General features: G+C 38.8%; 2 protein-coding genes across 2 annotated transcripts in view; both read left to right on the forward strand.

Moving 5' to 3' along the window:
- The window catches only part of LOC137273555 (tubulin beta chain-like), an 80203-nt gene that overhangs the window by 40016 nt on the left and 17357 nt on the right, over nucleotides 1-22830 (forward strand). The window lies entirely within an intron of this gene.
- Nucleotides 1101-21347, forward strand: LOC137272432 (sodium- and chloride-dependent glycine transporter 2-like). Its single transcript, XM_067804812.1, has 15 exons — nucleotides 1101-1470; nucleotides 6438-6651; nucleotides 7472-7603; nucleotides 8466-8651; nucleotides 9346-9493; nucleotides 10034-10166; nucleotides 10405-10539; nucleotides 11755-11858; nucleotides 16070-16194; nucleotides 16366-16478; nucleotides 17207-17335; nucleotides 18668-18767; nucleotides 19193-19293; nucleotides 19878-20045; nucleotides 20569-21347. The coding sequence occupies exons 2-15, from the start codon at nucleotides 6441-6443 to the stop codon at nucleotides 20701-20703; spliced, it is 1920 nt and encodes a 639-aa protein (XP_067660913.1). The 5' UTR covers nucleotides 1101-1470; nucleotides 6438-6440; the 3' UTR covers nucleotides 20704-21347.

Raw genomic sequence — 22830 nt, forward strand, 5'->3', positions numbered from 1 at the left:
CCTCTGTATAACTTATATTCGAGTCTAAAGCTTCTTGCTTTGCATCCCGCTGAGCACAAATACATTGTTGCCGTTTGACTTATGGTATTTCTTTCATACAGGCATATGATACTGGCAGTACAACTGATAAATACAATAGACCTTAATGTCTGTGTTAGTCACATGTCGTTCTCACACACACGAACTGTTTCCATATAATAGCCAGAAACAGCTTCACCCCACGCCAACAGTGTCGACCATTAACTATAGATAAAGAACAGCGGGGTCAGGGTCAGCCAGTGGAATTAACAGTGGCCATGGGATGCGTGTCACAACAAATCGATATGTGACTGAGGTCACACCTGAACGGTCTTGCCATAACTAGAGATGGGCATCTTCATGTGCATTCTCTCCTACAAGTAACCTAAGATGAATTTACATAGGGATAAACCTTGGAATACATTAGACCCTTATCACGTTCACCTGTTAATACAATCCTGAATATGTTCAGACCTACACGTCTAAACAATAACACAAGTCATGTCGGTGTGATAATCCCGTGATTAACATTATAATCAACGCTCAATGTCGTAGGTCAGAGAGCATTAAAACTGAGTTCGAGTAGCCTTTCACCGCAAGTATTGGTTTAAGTGAGCGAGTGGGTTTAGCTCAACGCCGCCCTCAGCAATACTCCTGCCATATGGCCGTGGTCTGTATATAATGGAATTTGAGCCAAACAACCCAGTGACTAATATCAAGAGCATCAATCTACGCATCGATGACATGTCACGACAGACATGGACATATGACATGTGACAACTGAGCGAACAAGCCAAGTCAGCGAGTCTGATCATCCGATTAGTCCGATCTATTAATCGCCTGTTACGACAATCACGGGTTATTGTAGACCAATTCAAACCTGGATCTACACGGGTGCACTGGTTGAAGACAGTTCTGTAAAATATGTCGGTGTCAAAGGAAACGCAAGCTTCCTCGAAGCAGCCATTTGTTTATTTCGAAAACTAGGATGATGGAAAACTAGGAATCAACCGGAATTGTGTTAACAAGAACGGAATCAGATTCAAGCAGCTTCAGATACTTTCTCACAAATTCTACCCCGTAATCTTCCCAAGGACTGCGTGTAATGACAAGTGTATTCACAGTTACTCCGTGAACACACGGTTTATGTGAAGCTCTCGTTCGGTTTCTTTTCATCTGACAATCATGAATATGTTGGACACGGGCATTTGACACTGAATTGAATACAGCACCGACAACCTCCAGCACAAAGGTGGTCTTAATCCATGTACAAGGCTTACCCTTTTTATTTATCACCCCGCAAACTTTACAGTACGTCCGAGCCAAGGCCCAAGTGTATTATGGGAGATGAATTTAGTCACGTGACCTTCCTGGGACTAGAAAAGTGTTTGCAAGTGGAGCATACTATCTCGTAATGTGAAGAACTGAGGATTTGTCACGCAGTTGAACACTGTACGTAAGTTTGGACGACTATTTATCAACAGATATACCGTACACACACTAAACAATTCAGTCATTTCGTGAAAGGACTAGGAGGGTCAACCATTGTGTAACAACAAACAATATGCTCCAGTTATTTCATGAAATTTCATTTCATCTGTATGTGATGGGCAGGGGTTTGCGAAGTGTGTCTGCTGTGGACACAGCAAGTGTCAAACAAACGGCATAAATGCTTCAAAGCCAAGCTGGAATGCAACAGGCGTTCCCATTGTCAGTGACAATAAGTGATACTGAAATTGTGATCCACTTTGTTAAGTTATTAGTGAAAATTCATGAAATGACCGAAGCATAGTGATTGTTGTTACACAAAATGACGCGAAATGGTTGATCCTCTTAGTCATTTTTGCATTTGTCATTTGCGCTTTTCTCTTGAACCTTTCTATTGTTTTCCTTCCTTCAAATATCCCTTCTCTTTCATACCTATTATGCGAGACCTTGTGTCTGTGAAAAATACTATAAAATCTTATAAAAGCTCCATTAAACTATCACAACAGTATACAAAACATAAACAAATGAAATGAGGCATATGAATGAAACTAAATAAAATTATCACATGTCATGTAGAAAAAACTAAAATATATTTTGAATTCTTCAATAAGGGAGGACGGGTATTTTCCATGAATCCATTGCATGAATTCCTTGCTTGTCATTTCCATACAAACATATCTAATATATCACGGGCCGTGTTTTTGTGTGTGTTGATTCATATCCAAATATTGTATTCGTTCGGTTGATGTAAACACCTTCACAAAGACCATTGACCAAGCTTGGGGAATATAGGGAAGGGTAACAAAACATGATCATCAGTTATAAATATTCTGATTTCGTTGATGATACGCAGTGACGTTATTTTGTGATTGATAACGAGACACCATCAATTAGAATGTAGATTAATATATACTGGACAAAAATAGTTACGGATATTTGTAAACATTGAAAGTATGATATATTCACTGACATACTGATAACATATCAGTGGTAAAAATACCAATATCTCTAACTATTTTTTTCAGTATATATTAATGTTTTGTTTTGGATGATTTTATTGTTTGTGTTTAGTTTTTAAAACTCGAGTTCTATTGTTCTTGAACAGGACACTACATCCTTGAAGAATCCGTGTTAGTTTTACTAAGGTTGAAAGCGATATGCAGGAACAATGATCTCTGATGTATTCTGTGAACGCAATTTTTAGTTTCATAATAACGGTAATAACGAATCAGACAATGTCTCAATTACGAAATGGTACTACTTTGGAGGAATGAACTGTTTCTTTAACTTTACCTTTCGCGATTTTGCACAATTCCGATCATTCTTTTTGTTTTTTCGATCATTTCGGTCACATTTAGTGTCTGATGAAGGAAATAATGAATCAAACAATTTCGAAAACCGAATGGTACTACTTTTGGAGCGTGGATGCTGTCTTCAGCTTTACATTTAACGCTATTTCAAATACATGTTTATATTTTTCGAAATGTGGAGCATTTTTCTTATTACTTAGATTTTGATCACTTCGTCGTTATTTCAAGTTCATTAAAAATATAAACTACGGAATTCTTATTTCCAAATATCAATGTACGCTACAACAGTGACACATTGGACTTTTGTACTCAATAGCACGAACCGCGATAATATCATTATAAATTTTCATTCCTAGCCGTCAATGTATGTTTATATAGAATATATCACAAGGACCTAACAAATAGTGAATGTCGAAACTGCCGAAATGCAGAAGGATCACACAACGCGTAAATAAAGTTCCAATAACGAGTTTATTATAATAAAGCACCAAACTGAAAATGCACGGTCTCGACACGATACCGACTGTCATCTGGACTGAATCCCTCGCTTGTCATCCTGTGTCCTCCTGTGTGTAGCAGTCTTGCAATACTCTATGCCAGTCTCAATCAAGAACCCTGGCAATATAAGTGAATTTACTGCACAATAAACTTCGAAACTTGAAAGTATACGAACTTGCGGTATCCGGAACCGGATCCAGATAATGTAAACGGCGAAACCGCATTATCAGTTGTTCAAGGGAGATTACTCTCCCCTCTATCTCCTTCAGGAGAATGCGGGCCCACCTAAATCTCTGAAGAAAAACACATAAATGAACCCATATATCTGTCCACTTTAAGAACTTCAGTTTGGAAGTTTCAGTTTGCTCGATGCATAATCACAGTATGCACATTTATTTATCTTCTTAAAACGTGGGCCCACCCACAAATTGCTCTATAGGGATAAAAAATAAGTGGGCCCACACGTGTTTTCATGTCAATGCACTATCATAGCTTTGTAGTTGACATCGATGTAGTACTGTTTGATATCCAACTGTCAAGTAAGGACAATACAATGGCCTACCTTTTCTGGCTTAGACATCGGTAACTCCAACATCATGCGGTACTCTGCAATTCTATAAATCGAATTGGATTACTAAGAAAATACCTCTCTGTGTACAATGTGGGCCCACATCCGAGTGCCTTCAGTAAGCAGCTAGTGGGTGATCTAGAATTAGTAATATCTGACAAACACTCAGAAAAGTATTGAAGCTCAATAATTCATATTGATGGAAATGGTTGTCTAAATATAACAACCTGAGTATTTTTAATGAGGAACCTGACGGACGATATCGTACATCGCTTTCGCAGCGCCATGTATTCTCTCAGATACGAAACTAAACGTCAAAGGTCCAAGCTGTATTTAGAGTTGGCTCCCCTCGCAACTCAAACCACTGATAATGCGGTTTCACCATGTAAACAGTACCTTCCGGAAGCCACGTGACCGGAATGAATACCAAGGAGGACACACCTCCAACAGCTATCAAAATGTGATGCATGAAAGAATGAACCTAAATCCCTATTATAACTTGCAGTGAGAAACGTATGTCTCGATGTTAGGCGATTCCAATAATCCCCTGTGGAGGAAACCTTCGCCAGAGGCTGTAACTTGATGGTGTAAACATAGGAAGGTCGGAATGACCTTGGACCCCACCGGATCTCGATGACAGTTAGCGACTGTCAGAGCATTAGGTAAACTGTGAACTGTAATATTGATGATAAATCACTCCCGACTTATGATTGATAAATGTGACTGTATCTGTAACGTGTACTTGAATCTGTTGATCCAGATTATTCTGTCGGAATGAATCTGGATCGATTGTCGGATTCTCGGAACTGTCAGACGAACTCCGGATTCAACAATGTTGAAAATAAACCCCCCAAATCACTTATCCACAACTAGATTGTTAAAGAGCAGACCAAGTGTTAATAATATCCTTGTGAATTTAAATGTATACAATAAAAATGTCCTATAATGCGAAAATGAGAACTTAGCCGTGACGTAACCCCGGAACCCTATCTTGCTTGTGAGAGTCAAAACTGGCGCGCCGACGCTAACCTTGACAGACCTATTTATAGGTGGCATAAAGTCACATGATACGCAAACGTTACGGCAAAGAATTCAAGATGGCGACTGTAGACATGCCTGATGTTACTTGTGCTGGAATTTACTGTTATACTTGATACTGTAGCCTGGAAGCTGAAAAGGTATGTCACCTTAATAAAATACACCATAATACTGCCATCTTCGCTGGAATCACTCTCATTGATTATCTCTGTTCTTGAAGCCAAGAGACATCAGACATGATTTTTTGTTACAATATATGTTTTTAGGGTGTTCCTACACTTTTTGTTTGCAATATGTATATATACTACGAACACACAGTATGGGAACACCATAAAAATGTAGTCATGTGTAAACTTAAACGTGGTTAGGTCATTTATGCTCTCAGGTAAATGCAACGTTTTGTGTTAATGGGCACTTTAAAAGATGCGTTAGAGCATGCATTGAAGCAACTGATTCAGTATTCGTTTAAGTGAAATGAAACATTGTCAAAAATAATGAAAAACTAGGGTGCTCAACTCACCAGCACCATGTTTAATTCAAACAACCAAAGACAGCATACTTCCCATGCAGCTTTTGGCAACGTTTTCTTTAAATGAAGCTACAGACAGCGTTGAAACCTGACACAGTCTGCACCATGCTACAGTGCAGGCTTTAAGCTCATGCACAGACGTAGGGCCTTTGCATTATTACAGGTTGGTAAATCCATTAGAAGTGTTGCTTCGGGCCTCTTCATGTGTCTCCCTCCGTAGCTCACGGGCTGAGGGACAGGTTCAAGGCAACTGGCAGAATTCAGGACAGACCTCGCTCGTGACACCCGGAAAAGAAAAAAAAACACATCAAGGGCAGATGACCGTTATGTTTTGATCCGGCCTCCTCAGAACCGATTCGAAACTTCCAGAGCCCAGTTGCTACAAGATGCATAGGTCTGTCTTCTTCATGCACGAGCCTGATGTGTTTGGGTGTTTGGATCAAGCATAGTGCTTTTTTCTTTCAGCTCCCTTGTTTTGCGCTGTTTTTGACATTGCTTCATTTCACTCAAACTCAGCGAATACTGAATCGGTGACTTCACTGTATGCTCCAGCATATCCTTTAAAATACCCATTGAGGACACGAAAAGGTGCATTTGCCTTAGGGTAATATTATGAATGACCTCATCGCTATTAAGTTTATATATGACTATCAAATTTTAGGGTGTTCCCATACCTTTTGTTTGTGGTATATGTGTATTGTATATAAGACGCTTACGTAGTCAAATATATGTTCCCTGTGTTGAAAACACTGAAATTATTAGACATTTGACATTTTAATTTGTTGCCATGTAATGCAGTTAGGAGACAAACATGTCAGTGAAAGGCTACATGTTGGCATGTTGGGTGCGCTCTCACTCAGGCTATGTGGGGCGATAACTAACATTCATGATACTGCTGATGGTGGCGGTGGCGATGATAATGACGACGACGACGATGATGATGATGATGATGATGATGATGATTTCATGGTATTTATGACAATTTCAGAATATGAATTCCAACTCGAAGTTCGACGAGAAGTCCTACGAATCCGTCGCCATGATGGATTCCAAAGACTGCGTCGATGACGAAGACGAAAGAGACGACAACGAGAGGGGACACTGGGCCTCACAGCTGGAATACATTCTGTCTGTAGTAGGATTCTGTGTTGCCCTCGGCAACGTTTGGCGATTCCCATATATCTGTAACAGAAACGGAGGAGGTCAGTATGTCTCTCTTTTATAAAATTGCCATTGACGATGAAATCATTTGACTATCAAATTCTCTGTTGACACTGAATATCACCACGTGTTTTGATCATTCTGTCTAGTCGCACCTTCACATACACGTGTCGGTTTTAATCAGTAATATGCACTGAATGAAACTATTTCATTGACATTCTAGAAGTTGGAGAATAACAGGAAAACGTAATTTTAACAAAGGCAATTTGTGGTTTACTGTTTACACCTCTCATCACTTCCCATGTCTTCCTACTAACCGTATACGGATCAACACTGAATGAACCTTGAAGATCCTGATTAGAATTTGTCCTCAGTAACCTGCGCTTGTCTTAAGAAGCGACTAAGCGATCGGGTCGCTGACTTGGTTGGCACGTGTCATCACATCCCATTTACGTAGATCGGAGCTCATGCTGTTGATCACTGGATTGCCCTGTCCAGGCTCAGTTGTTTACGGACTGCTGCAATATAACTGGAATATTGCCGAATGCGGTGTTAAACAACAAATCACATCGGGTGTCGCTATAACAAACAAATCTGAAGCTGTATGTTAATAAAGTTTTTCATTATTCCATTGTAAAAACGTAAAGAATAAATCAAGTTTTACAGGCATCGAGGATTAAGATCTTTACTGAAGGATGTCCGTCATTATATTTTCAAAGAGTTGCATGCTCCCTTGGAAAGATGAATTACGCACAGCCCATCGTATGGTATTTGGTAGATGGCACAATTCATTCATTCGTTCGTTCGTTCGTTCGTTCGTTCGTTCGTTCATTCATTCATTCATTCATTCATTCATTCTAGGTGCCTTCTTGATTCCCTTCGTCGTGTGTCTTGTGCTGTGTGGTCTGCCTCTGTTCTTCCTGGAGATGTCGCTGGGACAGTTTTCAGCCATGAGTCCGACACATGTATGGAGTCTTTGTCCACTTTTGAAGGGTGAGTTTATTCAGATCAAAATGTACAGTGGATGCGTTTGTTTTAATGCAGCCGTGGACAATATTCCAGCTGGGTCACAGTGTCCCAGCATAATGTTCCCGAAGTCTCAGACTTTCATCATATTCTAGAAACGCATTATGGACATTATGCTGGCTCAGACAGGTAATCAGAGGAAAATGATATTTGAACCAAGAAAAGATGTCTTAGCACGCCAAAGGGACACACCTCGCCGCAAACACCCTGGGCTAAGTAAGCACTGGATCGCCCTTACTCCCTAAAAGTCAGTGAGTTTAGTCTTCGGTCGCTTTTAGCAATATTACAGCAATATCACAACGGGGGATCTCAGAAATGGGCTTCACTCACTGTACCCATGAGGTACTGCTTGATAGGTATGTTATTCAAAAAGACATCTGATGGTCATTCCATCGTGATGGATTTGTACAAGACCATAATATGTTGCAATTGCCTAATCAACTTTTCGGCGACCATGTCTGATAAGAAACGTTTCGATAGCATTTGTAAATGTTTGTTTAATCCAAAGTGTTTATGCCTGACAGTTCACCATCAAGCAGAGCTTGTGAATGTACAGTTGAGAATGCACGTCGTAGTGCATACTGAACAGAAAAGAAACGCAAGTTTCGAAAAAATGAAGTCTCATAAAAGGAAGCCTTCATGTTTATATCTTCTATTTAAAAATTTGTCAAAAACCAGAGCTGCATTTCTTTGGCTGTTCATTATTGATGCAGTCATCTCGAGTTTGACGTTATAACCCCATTCCACCTGTACCTTACTAAATGCCAGTTGACTTAACATCATCTTGGGTCAATCTCGATATAATAACGAGACTTGTTCTCTGTTCCAGGTTTGGGCCTCGGCATGTTGGCCATGTGTTTCTGCTGTGTGGTGTACCTGACCGTGATCTGTGCCTGGGCACTGTACTACACCGTCTACTCTTGTAGAGCCACCTTACCTTGGACAGACTGCAACAACAACTGGAACACCGACTCCTGCGTTACAAGTGTCAAAGCATTAAATCAACTTACAGGAGGTAAGCATATCATCATTCAATATGTGAGGATATGGTGTGCCAATATTTTTAAAACTACATGGCTTAAAAAGGGGGCTACGTCTTTTCCTTTGTACGGAGAGACATTGAGCATCCAAATATGTAATCTTTCAAGGAGCAAACTGAAGAAGAGATGAAGGAGCATTATTTGCAGCCAAACCTGTGGAAACTTTTGAGTAGCTTCATTTATGGAATAGATCAGAACCAGACTGGAAGATGAAGGACACATCCTTAGTATCAAGTGTCTTCAAGCGTGTTCTGGGCTGTGGGTTGGCCCAGTGGTTAAAGTGTTTGCTCCAAGACCCACGTTCGATTCCCCAGATGGGTACAATGTATGAAACCCATTTCTGGTGTTCTCAAAAACCATACTTACTCACTCACACTTTGTACGTGAAACGTTCATGTTATCACATCAAAGGAAGTAACTTGTCCACTTGTCCAAAACATCCGGAGCTCTGTCAAACCGGACCGAACTTTCAGTCCCTAACAAGACTTCCAAACTTTCTGTTTATGGCATGAACAAAAATCACAATTTCATTACGCAAAAAAGTCTTTCTGTGTCTGATCACAGAACTTGTCTTTCATCTTTACAAAACAGTATTACACTGTTCAGTCCGTCTTTGATAATGGACAATTTGGGAATACAATACTAATGCATGCATGTTTCATTTTACAGCGTTCAATTCTACAAGTATGAACGAGACTGAAGCGTCTAACACCACTTACACCTCTGTGATGGCTCCATACAGTAATGGTTCCCACATTGATGGCAGCTGGTGGAACAATGATTCTCTGTCTCACACAGCTGCAGAGGAATTCTGGCAGTATGTGCAACCATCTTAACTTCTTTGAGTGGCATGTTTAGAAGTTGGTGAATCAAATAAGGACAAATGCAGATTCTTGTATCGTTGTCAAAGATGTAATTATACTTGGGCACGTGTGCTTGACAACGATACAAGAATCTGTGTCGGAACGTCTCATCATCCGAATAAAGACGTTGTTCAACGATAAAGTTTGTCCCAAGCTGAAAATATCTTGCAGTTAAAACTTCACTGACTGCACTATCTTGGTTGATATTATTCAATATGCTAACGTGTGTATGTATGTATGTATGTGTGTGTGTGTGTGTGTGTGTGTGTGTGTGTGTGTGTGTGTGTGTGTGTGTGTGTGTGTGTGTGTGTGTGTGTGTGTGTGTGTGTGTGTGTAAGCTTCTTACGTTCCATAATTGGTTAGGGTTTGGGTTAATTTAGGGTTTGAGCAAGGTTTATGGTAAGCATTATTACTAGTACTAGGGTGGCGTGGCACTAAACAACATGGCTTGTAGGTATCTGGTATTCTGTAGATGTACTAACTTTCATTTTCAGGTACAAAGCTCTTGGTATATCTGGAGGTATAAACAACCTTGGACCTGTCAAATGGGAGCTGGCGTTGTGTCTTCTTGCATCTTGGGTTGTGATCTTCATATGTGTTGTAAGAGGTGTGAGATCTGTGGGGAAGGTGAGCTGTGTTCTGGGAATGATTGATGCGAAAACGTCTCACCAACAGATTTATAACAACAGTAAACCTTAAAACTATTGAAGGTTTACATTTTGGAAGATAGTCATTTCATTTTTAAGATTATAGAATAGGAGAAATTGATGTTGCGAAAGTATTGTGCTTTTCAGTCTGATTGTCTTGTTCAGACTGTGTATTGCACAGCTACAGTGCCCTATGTCAATCTGATTGTCCTATTCAGGCTGTGTACGTGACAGCTACATTGCCTTACGTCATCCTGATTGTCCTGCTGGTGCGTGGCCTCACACTACCTGGAGGAACAGATGGGGCTCTGTTTTACATCACTCCTGACTTCAATAAACTCCTGGAGATACAGGTAAATCATCTAGACTAACATATAATCTCTGAGATGAACATATTTTACAGTAAATCCGCTCTTAAAAATAATATTAAAACATAAAGAAAAGGAACACCCTGATGTTCTTTTCAGAAACTGTGAAAACTTGCCAAATATTCAAGACTTGCATGGGCTTTCTTTGATATATTTGTTTCAGGGTCTGCATGACACACTAGTAAACCATCTTGTATCCACTAACACATCGTCAATACCTTGTGCACATAAGATCTACTATCATCCTATCACCGCTGTGAGACGTGACATAAAGAAACTTAACAGAAGCGTCAAAACAATTTTCGTTATCAGAAGACAACGTTTCTGAATGTAGAAACCTTGAGTGATATCGTGAAATTATTATTTGTTCAACATTTTTATGTTAACTCACTACCATTATAAGAATATATCAACAGAGGTTTGAACTTACAATAATTCAACGAACTGCAGCTCCCTTTGTATTCAAACACTTCAAAGTGAAAATAATAATGACGCCACTACCAATGAATAGCACACCATATTACACAGACGTTACCCTGTATAACTCATAGGTGCCCGTTAGGTGCTAGAAGGCTATAGTGACATAACTGTGTACTCTCTTTTTCTGCTGGGTGAACAGAGACAGATTTGAACAAACTCACTTGCCAAATGTGAGACCACATGTATCACGTGCGTTTCGTTTTTGGGACAGGACAGGACTCTAAAGAATCAAACTGCCAAACATGGTCACCCATCCAAAGATGCGGCCAACGTTGCTTAACTTCACCTGATTTGTAACCACACACCACCAAGAAGTGTAACAGTAGCTCAATCAAGTATTTGAAGGAATCTTTCCCAACACCTGTATGCTTTAGCTCATGTTCATCATTCAAACCATGTTGTCTGCAAATGACTTAAAAGAGTCATTCCTAACATTTATTGTATGGTTTACATTCGATTTGGTCTAGTGACACCTCTTTCATCATTCGAAGCATTTTTTTCTGCAAATGACCTAACAGAGTTATTCCTGACATTTATTGTTAGTTTTATTAGTTTCAAGATTTATGAAACCAGGGCCTAGATTTTCGAAGCTCTCTTAGGGCTAAGATAGTCATAAGTTAATGTATGGCAGTTACGACTATCTTAGCGCTAAGAGAGCTTGGAAAATCTGGGCCAGGACCATAGGTGTCGCTGAGGATGACGTTTCTCCCTGTATTTCAGGTGTGGTTGGAAGCCTGTCTTCAGGTGTTCTACTCCCTGGGTCCGGCCTGGGGCTGCATTATCACCATGGCCAGCTACACCAAGTTCAACACCAACTGTCTTAGGTAACATTCAGTCTTATTAGTTGAAATGTATCAATTCCACGTATGGACTCAAGGTCATGTCTCAAATGAGGAATTGTACACATGAGTTTTAATCATGCGCCACCTGATATGAATTCCTGTTCCGAAATAACATCACAAGGCCTAATCTGAAAACACTTGAATGACCGTTGGAGTAGGTTTGCTGCTGTGTCAGATATAGGTACCATCCAGTTACAAAAAAAAACAAAACAGAATGAACGGCACAATGAATGGCCAAGGATACTAATGACGACATTCAGAAACCCACGCTTGTCGTAAGAGGCGACTAACGGGATCGGGTGGTCAGGCTAGCTGGTTAACACATGATCGCTGGATTTACGGACAGCTGGAATATTGCCGAGTGCAGCGTAAAGCGCTCTCTCTCTTTCCCAGTTGCCTGCTAAGGCCATCTGTAAGATGGTGTTGCTATTGATTGCAGAGATAGTACTGATTCATATGGTGACAAGATTTGCAGGAAAACCAAGTTCTTCTTTATTGCAATGAGTACGACCTTTCAAGGTAGGTACTAACAACGTTATCAAGCAAGTGATTGTGCTTGATAACGGTATTAGTACCTACGCCGAAACGTAGCACTTATGGCAATGAAGAAGTTGACTATCCATACAACTTGGTTTTTCTTCATCTTTACATTTTCTAAAAAGCCCTCACAGAAAGTGACAATATTTGTCCTTCAAAGCACAATGTGTCGTGTTGGGAGTCGGGCGCCGATACTTTTCAGTCTGCAGACTTCGTGTGTAGAGCCAAGTAACAGGATTGCCAGTGACAGCTCCATCTTATATGTGAGTGATGACAATACCAGGCTTTCGGTTTTATCAGTCAGCTTCTCTTTTGGAGTGTTTTCAACAATGAATTACACAGGTCATTTCTTAAATGTAGCATATATCGGGAAAGGAAAAGTCGGTGGAACTGTATTAATGCTTATGAGTATGATTATTATTTCTATGGTAAAACTGATTGTGGTTTACACATGAAATCAACATCGAAAGCATAGTCAATATGTAACATGTAAATCAATCCTTGAATTACTGAAGGTATCACAACACATATCCTTCATACTTTATGCTTTGTTTCCTTTGATTTGTTGTCAGCTTCTTTATGGTGCACAATAACAAGACATTTTGGAGTGTATACTTGCTGCTTCATCACTTTTCAAGATGGAAGTCAGTTTCTTTATTCTTAAGGAGCAAGTATACCCCCCGAAACGTCACTTGATGAAGGAGCAAGCATATACTCCGAAACGTCGCGTTGACACCTTTAAATTCGTATCCTTTATGATGCTCTGTAAAATGCTGCATCACGTAATGCTACATTCATATCACCAAGACTTTGAACATCCAAAATATGTTTTGTGATATTTGACTTTCTGGCAAATGGACATATGCGTACCTCTTTGACCTTCACCTTGGGTCCGTTCAGTGCGGATATTCATAGACTAGACATAGACATCGATTAGTATAATTTTTGTAGTGGACGTTTACATACTCATACGGTATTATTGTATTTAGTCCATGACCTAACAGCTAATATGCTGATATCCATGCTAGACGTCTCGAGTTTCTGCAGGATGTTTATCTGTCCATTGCAGCGATCTGTTCATGTTTTAGCTAGATGAGATTCACTTTTCATGCATGTTTCCATGATCCATACTGATTCTTAGATATTTTTTGATAAGTAAAGGTGACGTGTCCGGGTAAGGAGAGTGGATGTGATCTGCCATACCTGCTTAATTCAAGGAGGTACTGTGAGAGCGTTCTAAGAAGCAAAACTAAGTCTGTCTCAATCACAAGATTATCATAACTTTTCATACCATCATCTTTAATTGCACCATTTAGGTTCAGTTGGAGGGAAATGAAAATTTGAAAATGCATATGTCTATCAAAGTGTTTTGAGATTATGTTATTGTACATAGTCGGTTTATGCATAAGATTTATGTCACATGGACGCTGTTTTAGTTTAGTGCCATTTTACGTGTCATACGTATTTACAAAGCTGTTCAATTAGTGCTGTATGCATACAGGTGGTATTTATTTATGTTATTACATACATTTGTTATATTGCATAAGTGTTATTTTACTCAGGTGTTCCATTACACAGGCTGTTCTGTGATATGCATGTGGTAGTTTATCACAATTATCCACAGCGAAATGGTGTTGAAAGATTGTTAATCCACTGATTTTACTCTTGACAAAATATTAATGACATTGACGATATGAAAAGTCATGAAAATAAATGTTAGGAAGTTTTGAATTAATTCAGTTCTTCGAAAATAAGCAGCTAGAGCCACGACAATTCCACAAAGTATTTGCGCAAGAGACAAAGGCTCTACTTTACCCAAAGTCCGCATGTAGATCAAGATATCTGGACCTCGATCGTTTAACACCATCCATACTGAAGATAAGTCTGAGCAGTTTTTCAATGTGTGAGGACTGTCATACCACGTGAATGCATTAAAATAGAGACGCCATTTGTATTAGATGGTTCATTTTGAGCTATGATAAGATCGTGTAACAGTTTCATTTTGAGTTATGATAAGATCGTGTAACGGTTTCATTGTGTGTTATGATAAGATCATTCATAATTTTGTATTATCATAGCATCACGATTCATACTTTGTTTTGACAAGATCATTTGTTTCGTGTTTCATTTGATTTATGATAAGATCGTGTTAGATTTTGTACTATCATAAGATAAAATTTGATTTTGTGCTATGATAGATTGTAGTTCGTTTCATATTATCATGTGTGTCTTAGAAAACAATTTCATAAGATGTCTTCTTACATTTTTGTCATAAGATCGCCTTACATGTTGTATTATCATAAGGTCGCGGGTTTTTTTTATAATCATAAAATCGTATTTGATATATTTTATGATAAGATCGGAAGACTAAATAACTAAAAGTGGTCAACTTGTCAGTATCTGAATGAGTTCGTAACAACGAGTAACATATTTTCAAAATAGCAAAATGATTATAGGATTGAAGATCTAATAGCAACAAGAGCAAACATTTGAAACAATAAACTAACATCTCCCACAGAAATTATACATTATATTCTAGAAAGTTCAGTATGAAAATACACGAGTTCTTTCTCCGATGTTTCACATGAGTTTGCACGTAACTGTCCTAAATTGTTACGTTTTTACATAAATGTACCGTCTGCCATGTCAAAGGTCAATCAAAACACATTTGTCTGTACATTCTACCATGACAGTCGTAAGCCCAAACCAGTGTAAATAATGTCACGTTATTGTCACATATAACCTGATTCTAAAACACACTTAGTGCGAATTACCTATGAACGACCAGCCATAGCAAAATGTAATATGATGCATATGATATTGCGATTTTATATTCATATATACGAGGGGCGTTCATTGAAGATTTCCCCTGACCCACATGCAGTGGACTTGGTGGAACGAAACTGAGCACAGTTATTGGTCCTTCTCAACATAGCAACAGCCAAGACTTCGACACTTCTCCCATTGTTTGATGATACTATTATCATGGGCTAACTGGCAAACAGTAAAACGGCCATCTTCCAAATTGACAATCTTCACTTGACGGACAGTGTCTTCCTCATTGGCTGAATGAAGAATTTCCACAGATTTCTGAACATATTTAAAATGGCGATGCCGGTGTTTAACTACGTCAAACGATATGGCATCCTCCCATACGTTGCTTTCATTTCGTCTCCATTGGTGTGCCACAAAAACTTGATCACTGCTCGGTACTCAAATGGCTCCATTGTCACACCTTGCTTCAATATAACGCTTGTCAAAGAAATGACTTTCATAGTTTAATGCTGAAAATTACCACATAATCCATAGATTGTCATTACTCACATTTCAGCCACATGTGAAAACCAGAACTGGGTTAGGGAAAATCTTTAATGAACGCCCTCGTACGTTATATATAGCCAGATATATGTAATATACTACTGTAGCTAGTTTTTGTTATGCACAGAACTGTAATCGCTGAGTCCAGTGTCGTGTTAGTGGCTGAGAGATCAGGATATTGTTCCAATAATTACTTGTGTTTGAACGTCAGTAAATATACATACACGTTTGAGGCGCCGATGCGTTCTGTTATCATGCGAAATGGCAGGCTCACTCAGTGATACGATTCTGAGATGGAATAAGATCACACACTAATTCCTATTTTTTCCTAAATTTAGGAATGCGGTTTTTTGCACGTTTGTGTGTGAAGGAACAAGTCTGTTTGCTGGTCTTGTGGTGTTCTCCATCTTGGGATTCATGGCCCATGAGGCGAAAGTTCCAATAGCTGAAGTTGTGTCGTCAGGTAACTACATGTATATTTGTCATCCAAAACTCTGTTCTGCTAGAGATGTCGCGAGATACCTCCGAGGAGATATAGTGCTATGCCCTAAAGTCATCAATTACACGAGATCACAATGGTTTGACATCATCAAACTTTGCATGTAAGAAATCAAGTATGAATTTTACTTTGCAGGACCTGGACTGGGTTTTGTTATTTACCCGGAAGCGCTATCCCAACTCCCGCTGCCTCAACTGTGGAGTGTCATGTTTTTCATCATGCTCATCCTCCTGTCACTCGACTCTCTGGTAGGAGCATCATCAACTATGTACGCTTTTGCCAAGGAAAATATAGAGCCTCGGGGTTATAGAAATTATCAAAATGATGTATTTCGTACACGATATGACGTTTTAGTGCAAGCAGTAATTCTTCAAATCCCACACATACTGTTAGTTGGGAAGGTTTCATTTTTTCCATTTTACTTTAGTCTTATTATTACGTCATATTGTGACGTCATGTATTACGTCATCAGGTCGTTTGATATATGCTAACCTTTTGTGATCACATGATTTTGAGTGGTTCTTTAATATGATTTCCTCATTCCATTTAACTTTTCCGACTTAATAATGATAATGTTGAGGTGCAGAATACCCATCAATAATCGTTTTGTATTTCACTCAGCGTAAACCGTTATTAGTGCATATTTAATATCTGGGTTATCTTAAATTATGTCGTTCAAGATCCTTGTCAATGAGGCTTATGGTCTGGGGAAACACAAACAGTGCCTTTGCCCTTTGTTTATCAAAGGGGCGTAACTCTTTCTTCACTGTTTCCACATCTCTTCTAACAATCTGATTTCAATAGCACGGAGGTATAACTTTAGTTCTATAAATGCTCCAGACACTGAATTCCACAGGGAACACAAAATAGATGTTGGGAAAAAAATTCTGTTTGATTGGATGTTATTAGACCTTGCATGGTGAGAATTATATCCGTTCCAGTTTCACTTTGAAATACATTTTGATCTATTTTTCAGTTTTCAATGGTTGAAACTGTGGTAACTGCCATCTTAGATGAATATCCCAAGCTGATAAGATGGAGAGTAACAGTGAATGGAATCTACTGCATTGTGTCATTTCTTCTTGGACTAGTGATGACGACTGAGGTATGTGTCGACAATATATCATCAGATATTCTTGAACCAGTTCTCAAAATATCATGAGACATTCTTCAACATATCGTCAGACATTCTTCAACATATCGTCAGACATATCGCCAGACATTCTTCAGCATATCGCCAGACATTCTTCAACATATCATCAGACATTCTTCAACATATCGTCAGACATTCTTCAACATATCGTCAGACATATCGCCAGGCATTCTTCAACATATCGCCAGACATTCTTCAACATATCGCCAGACATTCTCCAACATATCGTCAGACATTCTTCAACATATCACCAGACATTCTTCAACATATCGTCAGACATTCTTCAACAAATCGCCAGACATTCTTCAACATATCGTCAGACATTTTTCATTATATCGTCAGACATTCTTCAACATATCGTCAGACATATCGTCAGACATTCTTCAATATATCGTCAGACATTCTTCAACATATCGTCAGACATTCTTCAACATATCGTCAGACATTCTTCAATATATCGTCAGACATTCTTCAACATATGTCGCCAGACATTCTTCAATATATCGTCAGACATTCTTCAACATATCGTCAGACATTCTTCAACATATCGCCAGACATTCTTCAATATATCGTCAGACATTCTTCAACATATGTCGCCAGACATTCTTCAATATATCGTCAGACATTCTTCAACATATCGCCAGATATTCTTCAATATATCGTCAGACATTCTTCAATATATCGTCAGACATTCTTCAACATATGTCGCCAGACATTTTTCAACATATCGCCAGACATTCTTCAATTTATCGTCAGACATTTTTCAACATATCGTCAGACGTTTTTCAACATATCGCCAGACATTGTCCAACCAGGTCCCATCAGAAATTGTCATCATATCATCAGACATTATTCAATATGTCGACATCCTTAGACCAGTTCTGAAAATATGATCAGATATTTTTAACCAGTTCTCAACAGATCTTCAGGCATTCTTCAAATATCATCAAACATCGCTCATCCCATCATCAGACATTTGTTCAATATATCATCGTATCGTTCTTAAGTATATCGTTAGATTTTTGTATGACATATATTGATATATCGTCAGACATTTGTTCAGCATACCATCGGATGTCTTTCAGCATATCATCAGATATCTTATATATTTATTTATAATCATCTCGTCTAATCGAATACCAAAATCATCTCATCTAATCGAAAATACAGAATATGCATAGGGTGGGTCGGACAAAACTAAACACAAGTGCTCAATCTGACGGAGATTCTTTGTGAACTTTGATGAAATTACCACCTAAAAATGTTTTCCAACGTCCTTTTCAGGGCGGGATATACGTATTCCAGCTGCTTGACTGGTACATAGTCGCCATTTTCCTCATCTTCTCGGGATTGCTGGAGTGTGTTACAGTCGCCTGGATCTATGGTATGATGTACTGAGAACTATCCTTGTTCTAGAATACGAATGAGTTCATTGACATGACCGTGCACGTTATTTTGCCGTGTTCACGTGAAGTGCACAGTAGGTGTAAGATTAATACAACAGGATGTGACCTATATTCATTGGAACTAAGTTATCAAAAACGGACACAGTGAAAACAAGTAATTTCCATGATAAATTATCGATTCCATTCGATGACATCAAAGCGAACCATTTATTTACAGATCATTCATATAGATCCATGTGTTTGTCGACATTTACATAATTGTTTACGGACATTTACGTACCTGTTTTGGGACATTACATAACTCTTCGTAGATATTTTACGAATACGTTCCCATTTTTAATGGCTTTTTAGTCAGTTAAAAATATATTTTCTGGGAATTTATGCATGCGTTTTTTGGTTCCAGGAATTGACCGTTTCAGTGACGACATTGAGATGATGATTGGCAGACAAGTTCCTCTGTTCTTTAAGATCACGTGGTGTTATATCACACCTGCCATGCTTCTGGTTAGATGATAGCGCTTGCTGACGCGTCTCTCACATCAATCGTATATCGAGCAAAGTCACGCAATAACATATCCGTGAAGATCCTGTTTAGATCTTCAGTAACCCATGCATGTCGTAAGAGGCGACTAACGGGATCGGGTGGTCAGGCTCGCTGATTTGTTTGCACAGGTGATCGTATCTCTGTAACATAGATCAATGATCCATACTCAATTATTTAGACCACCAGCTTATAGAATGTAGCTGATTGGGGCATAAAAATAAAATCATTCACGCAATACCAAAAATCAACAGCATTTAATCATTGATTTTACTTTTACTCTACAATTTTATTCCAATTCTTAAATATATAAATACTGAAATCTTACAAACGGTGGAGTTCTTTACAACGTGCTTGCATTATGCTTTCTCATGCAAGTTGATGTGATTGATGTTTCCTTATCAAATAAAATTGTGGAGTTGTTTTAAAACGAATAACAATGAAAAAAAAAATACGTAGAAGCAGATAAATAATAGATGTACGATTCACCGCCACATAATTCGTATTGTGTACCGTATATATGCCAGAAAGTACTTTCTTTTTCCAGACAACTCTCATCTTCACCTTCACTCAGTACAAACCGCCGACATACGGCAAGTATGTCTATCCTTATTACACGACTGTGATTGGTTGGATCATCGCGGCTCTTCCGTTAATTCCTTTCTTTGTGATGATGGTGGTTGCTGTTAAGAAACAAGAGGGAAGTCTGTTACAGGTGAGTACAAGACCTCAGTTCTGTGGGTTACATGACAACGAATGATAGGGATTTACAACACGACGTGTCTGGTCTTTCTTGCCAACCTTCGTCAGGGGTTACAAAATGTTTCCAGCAACCCTAACCTTGTGTTAAGATTTACGACAAAATGTTTGTTTGTTGTTTAACTGCACTCTGCAATATCCCAGCTGCACTGCATCAATCTATAAATAATCAGGTTCGGACCAGACATTCTAGTGATCAATAGCACGAGCAATGTACGCGACTGGGATACGATGACATGTGTCAAGCAAGTCAGCGAGTCTGACCACCCGACCCCGTCGGTCTTACGTCACGTATGGGTACTGAAGATCAGTTGTATCCCTGATCTTCACGGGTAACATGCATGCCAGGATCAAATAACCATCGACCTGGCAGTGAGCAGTTAATACGTTTTCATAAGTTTCATTAAAATCTTTTCATCTTATTTCATGTGATAATAATAACAGTATTATTATCGTCATTGACACGTGTTGTATTTCAGAGGGTCAAGATGGCCATGATACCAGATGCAACATGGGGGCCAGCTGACCAGTCGTACCGCGCTCACTACCTCCAGCAACATAGGAAACCGTCAACCCTCAAAAGTGCATTCAAGTCGTCAGTGTCCTGTAAATAGAAAAAAAATGTATTACCAGATTCGGCCTATATTTCCTACAACATGACCAAAAAAACATGGACATGTGTACTTAACAGAAATTAGGCCTACACGATGATTTGAAGACAATGAGGGTTTTTAATAGATCATTTCCATTTGTTTGTAGTGTGACGTAATGGGCACGTGAACGAAAACATTCGTCACCACTCGCCCCTTTCCGTAACCTCCTTTCAGCTCGTCCCGGAATAACACGAGCTGGTAACGAATTGCACGATAGTGTTTACACGAGGTTTTATTTGTCCCAATCGAGCCTTGTATCTGGAAAATAGAATGAAAGTAATGGCAGGTAAAAAAGGCTCATTGTTTCATTTTTTATACTGACTTAATTTCATACCGATAGTATTAAATAATCACAAAACTCATTTCTACTTCTTTCAGTTTATATCATGTTCATATATTTTATATTCTTTGATCGAAATATTACACTAAGGGACAAAGGAAAGTACACGTAGGGTGCACTTTATATTTGCTGAAAGCACTAATGTCAACTTGCATTGTGTTGATATAGCCGTCACTCATTCGTGCCACGGTTTGCAAAATATTACCCGAGGCTTGGTTATTCTGTGAAAAATAAACTGGTCCAGTGAATACTGGAGTCAAAAAAATGTCCCACTTCTTTGAATGTTGAATTTGTGTCGAGACTTCCAGTTGTAAATCAAGTTATTGTTTCAAATGAAACAATGGACACAGATTTTTAGGAGTGTTGTAATTTGCCAGTGAATTTTAGTTTTATTTTAAAAGACATGATATGACTGAAATATTGTCGAATATTCGTGAATCCACGTGTTGCTCGTTTTCCTCCTCAGTGAGTGAGTATGGTTTTGCGCCGCTTTTAGCAACGGCAGCGGACATCAGAAATGGGTTTCAGACAAAGTACCCATAAGGCGAATAGAACCAAGGTGTTCAGAGGGACGAGCAGACCCTTTAACCACTAGGCTACCCCACCGCATCGGGGATGGGGGCGGGGGTAGGGGTAGGGGACGGAATCGGGTGGGGGTACATTTACGCATCCATAACTACGGGACACGTTTAATCTGTAATCGCTTACGACTCCAATCGCCAAAAAAAAAATAATAAAATAAAATAAAAAATAAAGCTGGCTAATTAGGATGTACAAATGCACCCCTACTTTTTTAATGAAACCGCCGGACCAGAGCTATATATGTGATTTTGATTGACTGTTTTCACAAGAATTTTTAGTTGAGTAGGAAGATAAGTATATCCAATATGAATTCCAATATTTTTTTAAGATGTAAAGCATTGGCGAATGAGCATTCGTCGTTTAGTAGTGATTACTTTTCTTAATGGCCTAACATGTCAAAATATTCGGCTCATACTCATTTTACAAAACTACTCTCAAACAGTAGATGCCATACAGACTCTCGTGCCTGTTTACAAAATGTACATAATGGTGATTCATTTATTCCAATCTTGTGTAAATAAGTATTAGCTGTTAAAGTATTCTAAGTAATCCTGCATTGGAAATATTTCAAATTTACACTCAGTGTACCTCTATTGGGCATTAAATGTATACATCCAAATCATTTGGGGGTAATCGTAATATTTCTTCCCATTAAGACAGTAAATATATTTTAATATCAATAACTAAAGTCATTTCATACCTCTTTATGCCTCTTTTTCTTCTTTCAAATTCAGTCAAGTTTCAGATCATAGGGGTGACGCTCGTATATCATTGAGTAATCTGTGGTCAACAGACCATGAAGTGTTGTTAAAGAATGTAGGCGAACAGAGATTGTTTATTGCTTGTTTGTTTATTAAAGTGTCACAAGTTGTACATCGTAAAACGCATCATATGGTACTGGCATAAAATAAAGTACAACATCCGGCCAACACGGTCTATGAGACACTAAATTCCATTTAAAAGCAAGACTTAAAAATAAGAAAGTAAATCACCAACAACTATAGTTGTTCTGACAGTGTAGCATTAGAATCATATGGTTTAATAAGGTTGCTAAGTTGATTAGAGACGTAGTCGAGTAGAGAACAACCCCGTGACACTCCCACAAGATCGAGTTTTCGCCTCATAATATTAGTGAAAAACTGTTCAAATCGGCGACAAACCCAACT

This window comes from Haliotis asinina, chromosome 2 (genome assembly GCF_037392515.1).
Source record: "Haliotis asinina isolate JCU_RB_2024 chromosome 2, JCU_Hal_asi_v2, whole genome shotgun sequence".
NCBI classification, from domain to species: domain Eukaryota; kingdom Metazoa; phylum Mollusca; class Gastropoda; order Lepetellida; family Haliotidae; genus Haliotis; species Haliotis asinina.

Excerpts from the sequence above, each read along its gene's own strand:
- LOC137272432 (XM_067804812.1), top strand. The coding sequence starts at position 6,441 with ATGAATTCCAACTCGAAGTTCGACGAGAAGTCCTACGAATCCGTCGCC. Across the intron at positions 10,540-11,754 it reads ATAAACTCCTGGAGATACAG|GTGTGGTTGGAAGCCTGTCT; the intron begins GTAAATCATCTA and ends CCTGTATTTCAG. Across the intron at positions 18,768-19,192 it reads TACAGTCGCCTGGATCTATG|GAATTGACCGTTTCAGTGAC; the intron begins GTATGATGTACT and ends TTTTGGTTCCAG.